Source organism: Piliocolobus tephrosceles, chromosome 13, assembly GCF_002776525.5.
Source record: "Piliocolobus tephrosceles isolate RC106 chromosome 13, ASM277652v3, whole genome shotgun sequence".
In the NCBI taxonomy this organism is placed as follows: domain Eukaryota; kingdom Metazoa; phylum Chordata; class Mammalia; order Primates; family Cercopithecidae; genus Piliocolobus; species Piliocolobus tephrosceles.
In genome coordinates this window covers 114,753,080-114,772,290 of record NC_045446.1, presented here as the reverse complement: position 1 = coordinate 114,772,290, position 19,211 = coordinate 114,753,080, and the positions used below count along the sequence as shown (strand labels likewise).

Genomic DNA, 19,211 nt, shown 5'->3' with positions numbered 1-19,211 from the left:
TTGAGACGGAGTCTCGCTCTGTCGCCCGGGCTGGAGTGCAGTGGCCGCATCTCAGCTCACTGCAACCTCCGCCTTCCGGGTTTACGCCATTCTCCTGCCTCAGCCTCCGGAGTAGCTGGGACTACAGGCGCCCGCCACCTCGCCCGGCTAGTTTTTTGTATTTTTAGTAGAGACGGGGTTTCACTGTGTTAGCCAGGATGGTCTCGATCTCCTGACCTCGTGATCCACCCGTCTCGGCCTCCCAAAGTGCTGGGATTACAGGCTTGAGCCACCGTGCCCGGCCCGATGCCCACCATTTAAAAACCCTCCTTCCATCAACTGCATAAACCTTCAAACTTGGTTTACAACTCCCAGCAATTTTTTTTAACCTTTTTTTTTCCTTGAGATGGAGTTTTGCTCTTGTTGCCCAGGCTGGAGTGTAGTGGTGTGATCTCGACTCACTGCAACCTCCGCCTCCTGGGTTCAAGTGATTCTCCTGCCTCAGCCTCCCGAGCAGCTGGGATTACAGGCATATGCCACCATTCCCGGCTAATTTTTTGTATTTTTAGTAGAGATAGGGTTTCACCATGCTGGCCAGGTCTTGAACTCCTAACCTCAGGTGATCCACCCACCTCAGCTTCCCAAAGTACTGGGATTACAGGCGTGAGCCACCATACCCGGCCTAACCTCTTATATATGTAATAGAGACGGGGTTTTACTATGTTGCCCAGACTGATCTCGAACTCCTGGACTCAAGTGATCCTCCTGCCTTGGCCCCTGCCAAAGTGCTAGAATCCCAGCCATCAGTTACCACGCCTGGCCCCAGCAACAATTTTTAATTCCATATTTTGTCTTGCACATAGTAAAGGTCTCTGTTAACCAGATGTTTACTGGCTTCCCTCGATTAATATTCAATACACCAATATCTAGGAGGGTCTTTCTCACTGCATGAATACACAGTAGCGATGTACACATAGACTTTAGAACAAATAACAATCTGAGTCTTCCACCAAATATAAATGTGATTATAATCATACAATCCAGCCTTTCTCAGGGAACATTTTTCAGGGCTAATTCCTCAAAACTACTAAATTATCCAAGACAAAGTCTTGTATTCCATGAATACATTTCTCAAGATCATGACTTGCAAATTCAACCATTACACACTTTGTGGGAAACCAGCTCACGTTTAATTGTGACATTTTAAAATTGTACAAGTATTTTGACATCTGCCCCCCACATTTAGTCTCTTAAAATGACAGGAAAACAACCAATCACAGGTTTAATACATTTACCCCTTCAGTTCCTATTTGCAGCACCCAATATTCCTTTGAAATATGAAACAGACCTGGCAGTGGCCAATAGTAAATTTCTGCCCACTGCCTCCCACCCCCAACGGAGTTGAAAAGTTCAGGTTTAGTGTTGTTGCAGTGGCACTTGTCCAGAATTGGTACCTCCCCATAGTTGGGGGACTTTAAATGTACCAGTGAAAATAGCTTTTTCCCCTTCAAGGGGAAGAAAGAAAATCACTCCTCAAAACCCAGCAGAGCTGGCTGTGAGGTCTTTCCTCCTATCTCATCTCTTCAGGGTTTTTTTTTTTTTTTTGCAGTGGAGCAAGAGAGACCAAAACCTAACCTGAGTTACAAGAAACAAGACAGTAATGGCTATAAAGGGAGTGACCAGGAGCAACTGGGACACTCCTTTACCTCCCATATCCAATGTATGTGCTTCACAGAAAAACAACAAAAATAACAAATCCACAAAATACAACAGCTAGAATTACAAAATCCATTCATCCAAGGGTGGTAGAAGGCAGGATGGAAAGGTGGAAGGGTAAATGGCACAGGGAGAAAAACAAAGTATTCAAATCAGTCCAGGCACAGGGACTGGCAAATGCTAGAAAATAGCTGCAGAAAAACTTGTGGTCCTTTCAGACTCACGGTGATGTTAAAAATCCACACACTGGTGTCAGGGAACAATCTGCCTTACGTGCACCAGAGACAAAAATTTCAATTCCTCAGAGAGAAGGGAATACGCAGAGGGCCCTTGGCAGAGTGGGTCCTGCCTTCCCTGGCAGGGGGAGGTGAACAGGGAAAAGAGCTGCCACAGCTTTCTTCCAATCCCGCCCATCCCCTTTGGATGGCAGGCAACTCAGTGGCCTGCAGCGGCCTTCAGTTTGGCAGGTGATGGATGCGGTGAAGGGAACTTCTCTGCAGAAGTGGAGCTGCTCAGGGCCGACTGCAGATAGACTGTCTTGTGGAAGAGTCTGTTGCTTAAGAAGACCACCAAGGAGAAGAGGCGCAACTGGAAGAGACTAAAAGGCAAGAAACCCAACTTGTTAGCTCCCCAGTTACTCAGAATTATTTCTGTTATTTGACAACTTGACATTAAATTTAAAACTACAAAGGGAAAGACAAGACAAATGAAACTTGATCAAGGAAATACAGATATTAGATACATGGATGGAATAAGCAACTGAAGAATGCATTGGAGCCGGGCGTGGTGTCTCATACCTGTAATCCCAGCACTTTGGGAGGCTGAAGCAGGTGGATCACTTGAGAAAAAAATTAGCAGGGCATGGTAGCATGCACCTGCAATCCCAGTTACCCAAGAGGCTGAGGCAGGAGAATCGCTTGAACCTGGTAGGCGGAGGTTGCAGTGAGCCAAGATCGCGCCACTGCACTCCAGCTTGGGCGACAGAGCGAGACTCCGTCTCAAAAAAAAGAATGCACTGGGCCCTGCTGCTGCCATGCCATGAATGTAGTGCAGTCACCAGCGTTGAAGTATTACGGCTCTTATAGGAAATAGTTATACTTTAGATTAATTCTGATTTGAGAAGAACTTTTCTATGGCTCACTTCGGGGTACAGGCTTCAAGCTATGTCTGAAGGTGTCATATGCTATCTGTGGTTGCAGGAAGAAGAGTTTCAAAACAAAGTCAAATATTCCTCTTAAGATAAACAGTGAGCTCTGCTGTATAGCAAGAGCATACAAAAACTCAAAGCAAGGCCGGGCGTGGTGGCTCAAGCCTGTAATCCCAGCACTTTGGGAGGCCGAGACGGGCGGATCACGAGGTCAGGAGATCAAGACCATCCTGGCCAACCTGGTGAAACCCTGTCTCTACTAAAAAATACAAAAAACTAGCCGGGCGAGGTGGCAGATGCCTGTAGTCCCACCTACTCAGGAGGCTGAGGCAGGAGAATGGCGTAAACCCGGGAGGCAGAGCTTGCAGTGAGCTGAGATCCGGCCACTGCACTCCAGCCTGGGCGACAGAGCGAGACTCCGTCTCAAAAAAAAAAAAAAAAAACCCAAAGCAGACCTAAGTCTCTAATACAAGTATCCATACTGACTTAACCAAAATTGATCAAAGATTGATTGAGCTTTTCTTTGAAGTGATAAAACTTTTAGAATGCTATTGTTATTATTGCTAAAAACTTATTTTAAGGTATATTTTACTAGTGTTATCAATAAACTCATGTGGCCAGGTCATACTGCCCTCTACTTGAATATGTATAATGAGGTCAATTTTGGAAGTATATATATATATATACTCATGTGCATATATGAATGGAGAAAAGTGTGGGTTATATACCAGAAGTGTTTCTGTCTCATTAAACCTTACATTAAGATTTTCTGGGCCGGGTGCAGTGGCTCAAGCCTGTAATCCCAGCACTTTGGGAGGCCGAGACAGGTGGATCACAAGGTCAGGAGATTGAGACCATCCTGGCTAACACGGTGAAACCCCGTCTCTACTAAAAATACAAAAAACTAGCCGGGCGAGGTGGCGGACACCTGTAGTCCCAGCTGCTCGGGAGGCTGAGGCAGGAGAATGGCGCGAACCCGGGAGGCGGAGATTGCAGTGAGCTGAGATCCGGCCACTGCACTCCAGCCTGGGCGACAGAGCGAGACTCCATCTCAAAAAAAAAAAAAAAAAAAAAGATTTTCCTACAATGTGAGAATTTTTTTTTTAAAGCCTCACTGACATAACTGTGGTGTTACAGCCCCAATCCTTTATACTGCAAAAACTTCATCACTGGCTAATACTTACTATGCTTTGCCAGGGGTCTTTGCTTCATTGGCGCTGATAATGAATAAAGGAAAGAGGATAGAGAAAAGGCAGCCACTGTTAAAAAAAAAAAAGAAAAGAAAAGAAATAATTAGTCACCTTCATAACAGCCATGACTTTGAAGAAGATAGAAGCTCCAAGTTCTTTTGCTTCCAGTGTAAATATTATGGCTTGATGAAACCTCAATATTTCAAACTTTTTTTTTTCTTTTTTTGAGACGGAGTCTCATTCTTGTCGCCCAGGCTGGAGTGCAAGATCTCGACTCACCGCAACCTCCGCCTCCTGTGTTCAAGCGATTCTCCTGCCTCAGTCTCCCAAGTAGCTGGGATTACAAGTGCGCCACCATGCCTGGCTAACTTTTGTATTTTCAGCAGAGACAGGGTTTCACCATGTTGGCCAGGCTGGTCTCAAACTCCTGACCTCAGGTGATCTGCTCACCTCAGCCTCCCAAAGTGCTGGTATTACAGGCATGAGCCGTGGTGCCCAGCCCATCAAACACCTCTTTCAAAAAGAACAAGAAGATATTTCTAAGCACTGGGCATGTTTAATATTGCTGCAGGGCTGGGCGTGGTAACTCATGCCTATAATCTGAACACTTTGGGAGGTCAAAGTGGGTGGATCACTTGAGGTCAGGAGTTCGAGACCAGCCTGGCCAAAATAGTGAAACCCCATCTCTTACTAAAAACACAAAAATTAGCCAGGCATGATGGTGGGTGCCTGTAATCCCAGCTACTTGGGAGGCTAAGGCAGGAGAACCAGTTGAATCCGGGAGGTGGAGGTTGCAGTGAGCTGAGATTGCGCCACTGCACTCCAGCCTGGGTGACAGAGTGAGACTTTGTCTCAAAAAAAAAAGAAAAAAGAAAAATTGCTCCAGGAGGCAACATAGAAAAATAATATGGGATAATGGGATATAGGGACATTCAGACTAGATCTTCATGCTAACAAATGAAGAAACGCCCTGCAGGTTTCCTGATGGACAAATGACAGTGTGGAATGCGAAACAGAACCAAGCAAGCAAAAGGTACTGACTTCATGAATTTTTATTTTTACTAGTCTCCTTCAAATCCCTCTAGCCAAATTACCTGATAATATATGAGGACTGCATTGCTGTGAGAAAAGCCAAGGGCAAACCAAACCCAAAGTAGTAAGGCCAATTCCTTTCTATGTTAGACAACCGCTGGTGCATTTCAATTCCTAAAACAAGAAAGCCAATACAATTAGATATTGTATTTCCTTTTAGTCAAGTGACTAAATAACTATGGTAGACAAACCATGAGCTTTAGGTACAGATTTATTATTATTATTATTATTATTATTATTATTATTATTATTTGAGATGGAGTCTTGCTTTGATGCCCAGGTGGGAGTGCAGTGGTGCAGTCTCAGCTCACTGCAACCTCCACCTCCAGATTTCAAACGATTCTCCCACCTCAGCCTCCTGAGTAGCTGGGACTACAGGTGACCGCCACCTCGCCCGGCTAATTTTTGTATTTTTAGTAGAGACAGGGTTTCACCATACTGGCCAGGCTGGTCTTGAACTCCTGACCTCAGGCGATCCACCTGCCTCGGCCTCCCAAAGTGTTGGGATTACAGGTGTGAGCCACCGCACCCAGCCTAGGTACAGATTTAGAACAGAGCTACAGCATATAAATTAGAAGTATACAAATCCGATATAAAGAATGCAAAGTTTTTTAGAATTCCATAATCATAACTTCAAAGCTGACAGGCTAAGTGAATTAAGAATTTCAGCACCAGCATCCTTTGTCAGGATTAGTCTGGAACTAAACAAGATAGCAAATCAAAAGGATGCCATTCTGTAAGTATCAGTTAACCTCTTTCAACCACGCACACCCTGGTAAACACTTGAAGGACTTTCTAAAACAACCCCAAAAGGATCCAGATGCTGACATCAATTTGATTTCTCTAATTTAGAGCAACTCGTGCCCATTTATGCCATCTTACAAGCCAGTCAAGAGATATACCACGTTAAGCATCAAAAAGATAATGCTATACTACCACATCCCCCAGCCTCAAAGTTGAGAGTTAAACCCACTAAGCCGAAGGTAAGCTCCCTCTTGCCAATGAAGCTGCTTCCCTCAAAGGAAGGTTTGCTAAGAGCCTGACTATTGAGTAGTTTAAGAAGTCTGCTTAGCAGTAGCATTTTCAAACTGGGCCTCCATTTTCTGGACTTCTTTAGATGAACTTACCTTTATTGAACCAACGATATTCAAAGCAGTACAGTGAGTAGAGAAGGGACATATGCAGGAGACTAACCAGTTGACCGACAAGATGGATGGGAAAGAGACTCACAAACATTCCCTAAAGAACAAATATGGAAAATCTTAATCCCAAAGCCTCGGAAACCTAGCACCATTCACCTGCCACTCTCCAATCATCACTGTCTGAGACAGCTTCCTAGCTGCCTCTCAAGTTTCTAAAAGGCCGGGTGCAGGGTGGGCACAGTGACTCATTCCTGTAATCCCAACAGTTTGGGAGGATGAGGCGGGAGAATCTCTTGAGGCCAGGAGTTCAAGACCAGACTGGGCAACATACTGAGACCCTGACTCTACAACAAAATTTTTAAAATAAGCTGGGCATGATGGCATGTGCCTGCAGTCCCAGCTACTCAGGAGGCTAAGGCAGGAGGATTGCTTGAGCCCAGAGTTTCAGGCTGCAGTGAGGTATGATTGTGCCACTGTACTCTAGCCTAGGTGATAAAATAAGACCCTGTCTTTTCTTTCTTTTTTTTTTTTTGAGACAGCTTTGCTCCTGTTGCCCAGGCTGGAGTGCAATGACACGATCTTGGCTCACTACAATCTCTGCCTCCTGGGTTCAAGTGATTCTCCTGCCTCAGTCTCCGGAGTAGCTGGGATTACACGCACGTGCCACTACACGCAGTTAATTTTTGTATTTTTAGTAGAGACAGGGTTACACCATGTTGGCCAGGCTGGTCTCAAACACCTGACCCTAGGTGATCCGCCTGCCTTGGCCTCCCAAAGTGCTGGGATTACAGGCATGAACCGCCGTGCCCAGCCGACCATGTCTCTTTAAAAAAAGTTAAGCATAACTATAAAAATAAAAAAAAAAGTTTCCACCTGGCAGGACTGGAGAATAACCAGAGTAGCAGAAAAGGGCAAGTAAATTCACGTTTCTTATAATTTTATAATGTAATTTTAAAATTCTCATTTCTGTGGGAAAAAAAAAAGATTTAAAAATCATTACCTCCCACCAGCATGTATATAATACTCTGCATAAGTATAATACTCTGTCTTTGTGAAGCTCCCGCTAGTGAAACAGTTTTTCTTTTTAATAAAGCTGCCCATATGCCCAGAAGGTCAGTCTCACCTGAATGAGGAAAAGAGCCTGCAACAAAAGGTTGAAGAGCATGTCAGCAATTATTTTGCTGACACTAGGGAATGGGTGAGGCTTCCTCCCTGATACCTCAAATGCCAGGTCAGCTATATCCTGTAACAGAGAAAGTGTACCAAAACATGACTTAAATGGCCTTGATATACATCCCCAAAGCTAAGGCCACTGGTCTGCCACTAGAGATGCCAGTTAAGGCTTATTTAATAATACGCTGAGTGTGATGGCATGTGCCTATAGTCCCAGCTACTCAGGAGGCTAAGGTAGGAGGATTGCTGCCTCATGCGGTGGCTCACGCCTATAATCCCAGCACTTTGGGAGGCCAAGGTGGGCAGATCGGGAGGTCAGGAGTTTGAGACCAGCCTGGCCAACACGGTGAAACTCTGTCACTAACAAAAATATTTTAAAAAGTAGCCAGGCATGATGGTGCGTGCCTGTAGTCCCAGCTACTCGGGAGGCTGCAACAGGAGAACTGCTTGAACCCGGGAGGCAGAGGTTGCAGTGAGCCAAGATCCCACCACTGCACTCCAGCCTGGGCGACAGAGACTCTGTCTCAAAGAAAAAAAAAAAAAAGGCACCAGACACCTACCAATGAGATGCTGAGACAATAATTCCATTCTATAAGAACACAAAGATCACCTACTGGCTGCTTGGCTAAGAAACATTAAGGCTGAAAAACAGGTCCCCCTACATGCCCACTAACTTCAGAGGCTGAAACTTGTCACCTGTCAAGCAATCATGCTGCGGGACCCAGACTCCATTCTGCCTTGGACCTACCTGAAACCAAATGGCATTCACCACTTTGCTAAGCACAAACAAGGGGAGCACCCAAAGAGCACTGAAAATTGACGTGAGGAAGAATTCCAGCCACGACCAAACATCTCCATGTAGTGATGGGTCGCCTAAGAAAGAGAAAACGAGTTATCAGAAATGGAGAAATGGAAACACAGAAGACCAAATGCGGAACCCCCATCTCGTGACTATTCTCTGTCTCCTCCTGGATCTTTCTAGTTCTTGCCAGCACATCACTATACCTATCTCAATGAGTCTAACTCATAAAAGACACACCACATTCTAGCCACAATTCCAATTCAAAGAAACCATAGATATGTGCTGCTTATCTTGACACAAATCTGCTTACACAATGGTAACGAGATGCCACAGTGATTACCAGTACACTCTGCAGGATACCATCCGGGTTTCGATCTCAGCTCTGCCACTGACTAATGGTTTAACCTTGGTAACTTCCATTTCCTCATTCATAATGGATAGAATAACAGTACCCAACATACAGGGCTGCTGAAAGGCCTGAGTTAAAAAACAGCTAACGCTCTCATCTGAAGGCTCTAGGAGAATAACTCAATATACATTTTTAAAAAGAATAAAACAACAACAAAAAAAATAAACAGTGAAAGCTCCTGGTACACAGGAAATGTTCAGTAAACTGAGGGAGACTGAAACATCATCTCCTACTCCATCCCCAACAGAAAAGGAGCGGGGTATATACTTACCGATAATTCGGGCTGTTACTGACTGCAGCACAGGAATAAATACTCGATAAAACAAGAGGAGACTGAACTGAAAAAAAGAAGCAACAAGGCAAACATCAAAATCCAGTCTTTAAAACGGGAGCTTCAAGTTTTAGTGTAATGATTTTATAGATGGGAGTGCCTTTTACAAATCAGGAGGCCTAGGCCAGGTGCGGTGGCTCACTTTGGGAGGCTGAGGCAGGCGGATCACTTGAGGTCAGTTCGTGACCAGCCTGGCCAACATGGTGAAACCCCGTCTCTACTAAAATTACAGCAATTGGTCGGGTGTGGTGGTGCACGCCTGTAATCCCAGCTACTGGGGAGGCTGAGGCAGGAGAATCGCTTGAACCCAGGAGGCAGAGGTTGCAGTGAGCCAAGATCATGACACTGCACTCCAGCCTGAGCAACAGAGTGAGACTCCATCTCAGAAAAATAAAAAAATAAATCAGGAGGCCTGAAAAAGCATCAAAACTGGATCTATTTCTATTTCCCAACACTCCAATTGAGATACAAACTTGATACGACCTATAAAACAATGAAACTTTGGGGACATAGAGGAACATTTCAAGTAGTATTCAGGCCAAAATACAGGCATGTACTAAGTACACAGGAATACATATTCATTAAATTTAAAGCTGACATCTGAAAACATCTGTGAATTGTTTAGATTAAGATGTGAAGAATTACTGTAAATTCTAAGTCAAAGGAAATATTTATCCATTCTTCAAAGTACCCAAATTTCAGTTAAGCCTGCACTGGGGTTCTCAGTTAATAGTAGGCAATCTTTTCTGCTATAGGTTTCAATGCAAATTAGTTCTTGTTGATCCCATAAGCAGAAGCAGGGAGAACCTTGTTCTTGTCTAGCCGTATCTGCCCTTCCCGATTCCCCATAGTTGCTGTTAGCATTTTAAAATGTCTGGACAGTGTCAAGAGAAACTGCTACCTGTAACACTTGTGAATGAGTCATTTTAGAAACAAAATACAAGTGTATATTCAGGGCTAACTGTAACGTTTGCTTATATACAAGTGTGCTTTCTCGAGTGGGAATAAAATCACTGCAGATGCACAGACTCCTGAGTTATATTCCTAAGTGTACATCAGCAGATGAAAGCTATTTGTCTTAGTGTTTCAAGAAAACAGTTCATAGCTATCAACCCAGCAACATTCTGAAGATGCTTGTAAAGCCCCTGGAATTTAAAGAAGAACTTACCCAGAACACTCCACCATTCCAAGCACAACACTGGAAAATTCTACTAACAATACGTGGCTCACTGGAAAAGATCACATGTATTTAGTTTACAAGGCATAAGTTATTTCCTAATTGTCATTCAGTAGTTCATTTTATATCTTTTGTGGGTACTATATTATTTTTCAGTACCTCATGTTCTCCCAATGTTCTAATGTCAGTCAATGAGAAAAGAATAAAAAAATGCAAGTGCAGTGGCTCACGGCTGTAATCCTAACACTTTGGGAGGCCGAGGTAGGCGGATCAGCTGAGGTCAGGAGTTCGAGACCAGCCTGGCCAACATGGTGAAACCCTGTCTCCACTAAAAAATACAAAAAATTAGCCAGGTGTGGTGGTGTGCACCTGTATTTCCAGCTAGCTGGGAGACTGAGGCAGGAGAATTGCTTGGACCTGGGAGGCAGAGGCTGCAGTAAGCCGAGATTGCACCACGGCACTCCAGCTTGGGTGACAGGGCAAGACTCTGTCTCCAAAGAAAGATATATATGTACATATATATACACACACACACACATATATAATATATATATATTTTTCTGGGAAACCAGCTTTTAAAAGAAAAATAATTTAAAGTCTGATGTTGGAAAAGATTAAAAGAGAAAGTGTGGGGCTGGGGTTCTGCTACTAATACATAAATCCACACAGGCTTCCCTAGAAGTATCTATCAAACCAAATAATATTTTTTGGTTCTCTATTCAGCATTCTGATTTAACACCATGACATTTTTAGCAAGGATTATTGTTAGACCCTAGTTTAAGTCAATGTTGTGGGGAGGGGGAATCACTTGCAACATTTTTCTGGGAAGAAGCACAAAAGAAATGAAATGGTACTGAAACATCGAGTCACTATGTAGGGTCTTCCCTCCCTTGGACATTTTGATATCAGGCATGCACTCCTTACCTCTCTTGCTTCCGCTCTATACTCTGGGCTCTTCTCTGTGCCAAGACACTACTTGCCCTTCTTCGACGCTGCTCCTCTCTCTTTTGCTGGATTCGAGCATCTAGCTTTGAGATGGTACAAATACCCCAGATGGAGTCTTTGATTCCCTATAGAAAAGGATATCATTATCATTATTATTATTATTGTTTGAGACAGGGTCTTGCTCTGTCACCCAGGCTACAGTGCAGTGACTCAATCATAGCTCACTGCAGCCTCCAACTCCTGGGTTCAAACGATCCTCCTGCCTCAGCCTCCCAAGGAGCTATGAATACAGATGTGTGCCACCACACCTGGCTTTTAAATTTTTCTTCTTTAGTGATGGTGGTCTCATCATGTTGATCAGGCTGGTTTCATACTCCTGGCCTCAAGCAATCCTCCTGCCTCAGCCTCCCAAAGGCTAAGAATTCACTCATGCATCCATCTCCCACCCATGTACTGAGTATCTTCAATAAGCTATATATTGTCATATAGAAATGCTTGAGAAGCTTATAACTTAGTAGGAAAAGCACACAAGTAAACCAAAAAATTACATTGAAGGTTTTTTAAAAAATGTTTTTAAATATGAAACATTGCATGAATTTGTATGTCATGCACAGGAGCCACGCTAATCTCTATATTGTTCCAATTTTGGTATATGTGCTGCAGAAGCAAGCACACATAGTTTAATAAGTGCCACAACAGATGTATGGCCCAAGTAGAGTGTTAGCACTGGGGCATTCAACTTCATGAGAAGGCAGAAAAAGTTATTCTGGAAGCAATGGCCAAGCTGGATTTAAGAATGGATAGCATTCTCACCTACTGTTATCAGACAACAAATTTTAGAAATAATAGCTGGAATACAGAGAAATGGGCAAATTGATGTATTATCTGTTGACAGGAGCATAAATTGGCACAGTGTCCCTTTGATCTTTTTTGTCTGAGTAATTTTTACTCCTGATTTTGCTTTTAACTCAGGAAACTCCAACTATCTAAGGTAATTAAGTTCAAATGGCTGAGGGCCTAGGACATCCTAGGATGATAGGATCCCCACCTCTAAGACGTCTGCAGTCCAGTGGGGCAGACAAACATGTAAATAGCACACTGCAGAACCAACACAGGGTTGAATTTTTTTTTTTTTTTTTAAACAGAGTCTTGCTCTGTCGCCCAGGCTGGAGTGCAGTGGCATGATCTCGGCTCACTGCAACCTCCACCTCCTAGGTTCAAGCGATTTTCCTGCCTCAGCCTCCTGAGTAGCTGGGATTACAGGCATGTGCCACCATGCCTGGCTAAATATTTTTTGTATTTTTAGTAGAGAGGGGGTTTTGCTATGTTGTCCAGGCTGGGAGGGTTGAAATTTTATAGCCCATAAATGGCAAGACAACAAGGTAAAGATGTCAAAAGTAGATCATATGCTGCTGGGCATGGTGGCTCATGCCTGTAATCCTAGCACTTTGGGAGGCTGAGGCGGGCAGATCACCTGAGGTCAGGAGTTCAAGACCAGGCTGGCCAACATGGTGAAACCCCATCTCTACTAAAAATACAAAAATTAGCCAGATGTGGTGATGTGTGCCTGTAATCTCAGCCACCTGGGAGGCTGAGGCAGAATTGCTAGAACCCAAGAAGTGGAGGTTGCAGTGAGCTGAGATTGCACCACTGCACTCCAGCCTGGGCGACATAGTGAGACTCTATCTTAAAAAAAAAAAAAATAGTAGATCATATGCATAAAGTCTTTTTAGACCTTCTAGGATACTCTTTCAATCCTCTCTTTTTTACTCAAAAGTAATAACCTTTTTACTTTCTTGCCCTGCTAGAGTGCACTGGTACCATGATAGCTCACTGCTGCCTCATACTCCTGGATTCAAGCAATCCTTCCTCCTTGGTCTCCCAAAGTGCTGAGATGACAGGTGTCAGCCACTTCCCCGGGCCATAAAGGTAACCTTTTAAACTCTCTCCCTAAAGAACGAACCTCCCCACTCCAAGAACTGGCCTCTCTCATGCTAGTGGATATGTAAGAGGGGGTTACAACTGGGACATTATTAGGCTTCAGACATACATTAAAAGTAGCAGACTTTTGTGCTATTGGTAATTTGGATGATTGGGTCCTAACCAGATCTTTATAAGACATTTTCCTAGAGTATCCCCCTCACCTGCGGAGTCTGTAGAATGGGGAGAAAAAAGGTTCCGGCTGGGTGCAGTGGCTCACGCCTTTAATCCCGGCACTTTGGGAGGACAAGGCGGGTGGATCACTTGAGCCCAGGAGTTTGGGACCAGCCTGGGCAACATGCCAAAACCCCATCTCTACTTTAAAAATGTTTTAAATACACGAAGAATTTGAAAAAAAAAAAAAAAGGTTCTCTAATTTATATTTGAATTAATTAGTTTAGGTGATAGTACTGTATCAATGTTCATTTCTTAGTTTTAGCAAATGTACCACGGTTATATGTTAACATTAAGGGAAGCTGATGAAGGATATACAGGAACTCTCTGTACTACCTTATAACTTTTCTGTGAATCTAAACACATTCCAAAATAAAAAGTTTAAAAAAAAAACAAAAAAAGCTCTGAAGCCAAGATGACCAGGGTTCCAACCCAATACTGGAGACATCCACTGAAGAGGTCTTCCAAGCACCTGCAAGAGTGTCTACGAGATGTAGAACAATACCTATCTCTTGAGTAGTGTGGTCTAGAATAATAACCTGTATGTAAAGAGCCCAAGAAATATGATAAAAGTTCCAAAAACCCTACAGGATTTCCTAGATGGTTCCTTCAGCAAAATAAAAAGGCCAAGAGATGAATTCCTATAAACAAGATGTACTCACTCTGGCAAGGTCCTGGAGAAAGGTTTTGACACTGTCAGCCATTCTTCACCACCAAACTATCAACTACACAGAGGAGAGAGAAGTGTCCCCAAATCTCTCATCATGAAGGATCTGGAAACAGATGGAACATAATGGGGGCAAAATATTTATTTTAAAGATAAGTTACTTCATGCACATTTCCACATGATGACCTCACATACTTGTAGCTCTATAGAGTGAATCAAGTGAAGCTATTCGTGTACAGCTGAAACGTAAAATCCCTAATTTTTTTTCTAAACCACTCACCACCCTTTCATTTTTACAAGCGGTTTTTACAGTTTACACCCTTTCATTTTTACATTTTACATTTTTTTTTTTGAGACGGAGTCTCGCTCTGTCGCCCAGGCTGGAGTGCAGTGGCCGGATCTCAGCTCACTGCAAGCTCCGCCTCCCGGGTTTACGCCATTCTCCTGCCTCAGCCTCCTGAGTAGCTGGGACTACAGGCGCCCGCCACCTCGCCCGGCTAGTTTTTTTGTATTTTTTAGTAGAGACGGGGTTTCACCGTATTAGCCAGGATGGTCTTGATCTCCTGACCTCGTGATCCGCCCGTCTCAGCCTCCCAAAGTGCTGGGATTACAGGCTTGAGCCACCGCGCCCGGCCTACATTTTACATTTTTACAATGTGCTCTTGACCAGTAACCTCTGAGCCTCAATGCCCCTAACTATCCCTCCTACACATTCCAAGCACTTTTGAGGGTTTGGAGATGGATAATAATTACATTTCAGTATCTTAAGCAATTTTTATGTTTGCTGGATACCTTCAAATACTTGAATGAAAATACAAGATCAAGATAAAAGTTCTTATAAACATTACTACATACGTGCTTCAGTCATACAGAGCCCTCCAGCACACAGTAAGGTTTAAGGTATGACATGAAATTGGCTACCAAAACCTCCAAATAGGTCTTTTTAATGGTATTTTTGTTTTGGTTTGGTTTGGTTTTGAGACAGTCTCGCTCTTGTTGCCCAGGCTGGAGTGCAACACTCGGCTCGGTTCACTGCAACTTCCACCTCTCGGGTTCAAGAGATTCTCTTGCCTCAGCCTTCCGAGTAGCTGAGATTACAGGCACCTGCCACCACGTCTGGTTAATTTTTTGTATGTTTAGTAGAGATGGGGTTTCACCATGTTGGCCAGGCTGATCTCGAACTCCTGATCTCAGGTGATCCACCCATCTCAGCCTCCCAAAGTGCTAGGATTACAGGCATGAGTCACCACGCCCAGCTGGTCTTTTCTATGTTTTCTAACTTTAAATATATACAGATATAATTTTAATAAACATGCAATAAATAGTGGATTTTAAACTAGGCCTCAAAAGAGTTCATATGTATAAACAGTCTTTAAAACAGTAAGGCTTTTCCATTTTATTTCTCAGGTGAATGGGATATCTAGTTTCAAAAATTAAGAACTTGAGAGTTCATGTGTATAAATTTAATATACTATTCTCTCATTTAATCTATGGTGACTTCTAAGATGAATAGAAAACCCACTTTCATGCATTTTTTAAGAACTTGATATTCTAAAGTTCTCAACACTCACTAAACCAAGTTGCAGTATTCTCAGTTTAAGAGGTATGACCATAATACAAAGCCAGAATTTCACAAGCAGCTTGTACAAACCTTAAATTTCAAAATATAAGCACACTTTCCCCGACCTTTAACCACTTCACCAAACTGCTCGTCATTGACCCAACTGGACTAATGCCATTCAGAACTGGAAGAGCAGGGGATATGGCAGTAGGAAGGCAATTTGCCCAACACTGTACATACCCTCTGCTCCTTAGGTCAAATGCTATACAGATGGGCTCACTTCGGAAAGAAGTGTCTAGGGTAAGAAACTTCTGTTAATACTCCCACTACTCCCTCCTGAAAGCAAATACCTCAGAGTTCCAATCGCGTAGGTGCAGCCATACAGACAGGTGAGGGCAGCTGAGCTAGATGACTAGCAAATGCTCAGTGATATGCACGACACTAGTTTGTAAAGACTCACAGATCCACTCCCTTAACCTGCCACTTGCTCATCTGGAAATGAAGGGTACTAAACTTCTTCATAGGTTTCTTGCATCTAATAGGGCACACAGCATGAAAAACACTTAAAATTCTATATAAACACAACCCCACTAAAGTGAGCCAGCTGGGAGGTTTAAGGAAGCCCATTACTTGGCTTGGATTTCTCACAGGGTACTGACAGGGAACCTGAAACATTCTGCCTCAGTCCACAACAGCTGTGTCATTTGATCCCTGGCCAGCTAACACCTGGTTTCTGCATGTACCAAGTGGCAGGACACCTCCTGACTAAGAGTGGCCTATGAAGGGTAAATCACTTCACTTTTATACTTGGCTCCTAACATCCTTCCTACAGGAATATTTGGTGAATTACCCAGTCTGACAAAAAGTGAGGCATGGGGAAAAATAACTTGCCACAATTTGAGATCACACAGAGACTGAATGACACAGGGAATCCTACAGCTGAGCTAGACAGATGAAGATGAATCTGGTTCATTTAACAGGTGAGAGAACCGAGTCTCAGGAGTTAAATGACTTGCCCAGACTGACAGCAAATGAATGGTAGCTACAGTGAACCTCAGAACCCGGTGTCCTAATGTTACCTCGGTCGACTTGTTTTTAAGCTTTGCAATGTGTTTTTTTTTTTTTAATAACACGAGCATCCCATGGACAAATAACCTCTCCAAGCTGGAAATACAAATTACATTAAATTCCTAACACTCATTAAAAGCTAATAAGCATCTGCTGAGGCACAGTCCTGCACTTCTATTTCTAAGTCACTAAACCCAAGTCTCGGCAAGCAGGAAGCTGTGGCAGCCCACTCCAGGTACAGGGAAGGTAAACATCCTCCCTTCCCACGGGGCTCCACGGGCTGCCTCTGAGTCCACGGGTCCATTCGGGCCCATCTCCCTACAGCTCCTAGGCAATTCGGCTGAAAACTGGTCTCCCTCCTTAGGCACAACCGTGCACGAGGTGCGGACCACGCACACCTCCGGTCACACAAGGAGCTAAAGATAGCCGCGCCCCACCTGGAGCAGCCTCGCCCGGGGATGTGCCCGGTGCCGTCCCGCTCCCTCCGGCCCCTTCCCGCAAGGGGTCCTCACGGGTAGCCCCACCAACCCACGCTGGGGCCCTGCCTGCCCTCCCGGCCCCTGCCACTCAGAATGGGCGGCGCGGCGGCCCCGAGGCCTGCTTGGCTGATGCCGCACCTACCCGCAGCTCCGCCGCCGCGGCTCCGGCCCGGCCCCTCGCCCACCGCGGGCCCGCTCCGCCGGGGCGCTTCCAGGGCCGGGGCCGCTGCGCCCGCACTGGGCATGCCCGGGCCGCACGGGGCCGCTGGGAAGTCGGGCGGGCTCGAAGAACCAGCCGGCGCGACGAGGCGGGGCCCAGAGCTGAGGGACGGGCCGTGCGGAGCGACGGAGACTGGGAAATGTAGTCAGTCCGGGGTCGCGCCTCGCGCTGCGTGCGGGATCGCCCGGCTCCCAGCTCCGCCTGGCGGCGGAGAGGACCCCTCACCCCTCCCGCTCGCCTTCTCCCCGATCCCGTTCTCACAGATCTCTCCTTCTGTTCTTTGCCCTCCCCCATTGACTCCACAGCGCTGCTTGCGTTTCTAAAATCCTGTGAAATACTAGTAACAGGAGCACAATAAAATACAGAGGGCACCTTGGTTTATTTGATTGCAGATTTTCTGTAAAGTTTACTAAGAAATGACAGGTTTAAATCAAGCTTCACTCGCAATGATCCAGGATAGGACAAGCTCCCATCCAATTCGGCTGCATTGTGTGTGTGTAATCTGATGGCAAAGGAGTGGTTGAGATGAAATGAGGTAGAGAATCACTGTTCTCATCTCCATCCCACAAGTCCAGTTCTACCGCAGGAAGGGCAGTTTCTTGGCGTGGAACTGGAAAGAAGGCAAAGTTTTACCTCTCCCCTTTTAGGGGTTCTCCTCTGGGCCTGAGCGTTAAACTAACATAAGATAGATTAACAAGAGAAAAACTGTGAGGAAAAACTCAAACCGTTTTTTCCTCTGCTCTCACACCAACATGATCAACACAGAAGAGTTCTGTGATCAAATGTGTGGGGTTTTTCCCCACACCCCAAGCAGGAGACACCAGCTGGGTGTGCCCTAATTCAAGTCCATTGTGATGTATTTTCTGGAGATAGCCTCAGATCCCGCAGGTTGAAGGCTCAGTCCCGAGACTACTCTCCCCTTCAGACCCCAGTCATAAGTTCAGGTACCCTGAGCTTCTGACCAACAGGTTTCAAGCTGGAGCTCCAACCATCCACCCTTTGGGTTTCATTAATTCGCTAGAGTGGCTCACAGTACTCAGGGAAATACTTACCCTTCCTGGCTTATTAGAAAGAATCTTAAAAAGGGTAGAGATGAAAAGATGCATAGGATCAGTTGTATGAGAAGAGGCAGGAGTCTTCTTCGAAGCTCTCCTCCCACACTCCACGCTCCAGGAATGCCTTTGTGTTAAGTTATCCCTCCAAATCCTGTCTTTTTGGATTTTTGTGGCGGATTCATTAAGTAAGTACGATTGACTAAACAATTAGCCATTGGTGATCCATATGACATTCAGCCCCTTTCCCCTCCCAGCGACGGGGGATAAGGATGAAAGTCCCGCCCTGTCCGGAAGTTATCAATCTTTTTTTTTTTTTTTTTTAGAAGGACCCTTGCCCGGTTGCCCAGGCTGGAGTGCTGGAATGCCATGGCATGATCTTGGCTCACTGCAACCTCTGCCTCTGCCTCCATGCCTAGCTAAGTTTTTGTATTTTTAGTAGAGACAGGGATTCACCACGTTGCCCGGGATGGTCTCAAACTCTTGACCTCAGGTGATCCACCCGCCTCGGCCTCCCAAAGTGCTAGGATTACAGGCATGAGCCACCATGCCCGGCCTAGTTTTTGTTTTTTAAATGGTTTTAGTTAAAAATAATCTTTGTGGGCCGGGAGGATGGCTCATGCCTGTAATCACAGCACTTCGGGAGGCCAAAGCAGGCGGATCACCTGAATTCAGGGGTTTGAGACCAGCCTGGGCAACTTGGTGAAACCCTATCTATACTAAAAATACAAAAAATTAACTGGGCATAGCTGAGACTGGTGACAGGCACCTGTAATCCCAGCTGCTCTCGGGAGGCTGAAGCAGGAGAATCACGTGAACCCGGGTGGTAGAGGTTGCAGTGAGCCCAGATCACGCCACTGGACTCCAGATCACGCCACTGGACTCCAGCCTGGCTGACAGAGTGAGA

General features: G+C 44.9%; 1 protein-coding gene and 1 pseudogene across 1 annotated transcript; both read right to left on the bottom strand.

Annotated features, from left to right (window-relative positions):
- Window positions 1-1,146: 1,146 nt before the first annotated feature.
- EI24 (EI24 autophagy associated transmembrane protein) lies at window positions 1,147-17,360 on the bottom strand. Its single transcript, XM_023208567.1, has 11 exons — window positions 17,175-17,360; window positions 13,920-14,030; window positions 11,083-11,228; window positions 10,150-10,210; window positions 8,922-8,988; window positions 8,188-8,312; window positions 7,390-7,509; window positions 6,252-6,363; window positions 5,127-5,238; window positions 4,027-4,101; window positions 1,147-2,293 (listed from the first exon to the last, which is right to left on the bottom strand). The coding sequence occupies exons 2-11, from the start codon at window positions 13,959-13,961 to the stop codon at window positions 2,131-2,133; spliced, it is 1,023 nt and encodes a 340-aa protein (XP_023064335.1). The 5' UTR covers window positions 13,962-14,030; window positions 17,175-17,360; the 3' UTR covers window positions 1,147-2,130.
- LOC111540377 lies at window positions 11,677-11,776 on the bottom strand (annotated as a pseudogene).
- Window positions 17,361-19,211: the final 1,851 nt, after the last annotated feature.

What these genes read in the sequence shown, in the direction of transcription:
- EI24 (XM_023208567.1), bottom strand. Translation starts at nt 13,961, where the DNA reads ATGGCTGACAGTGTCAAAACCTTTCTCCAGGACCTTGCCAGA. An exon ending in ATAGAGCGGAAGCAAGAGAG is followed by an intron (nt 10,211 to 11,082) that starts GTAAGGAGTGCA and finishes GATCTTTTCCAG; the next exon opens with TGAGCCACGTATTGTTAGTA. An exon ending in ATATCGTTGGTTCAATAAAG is followed by an intron (nt 5,239 to 6,251) that starts GTAAGTTCATCT and finishes TTCTTGTTTTAG; the next exon opens with GAATTGAAATGCACCAGCGG.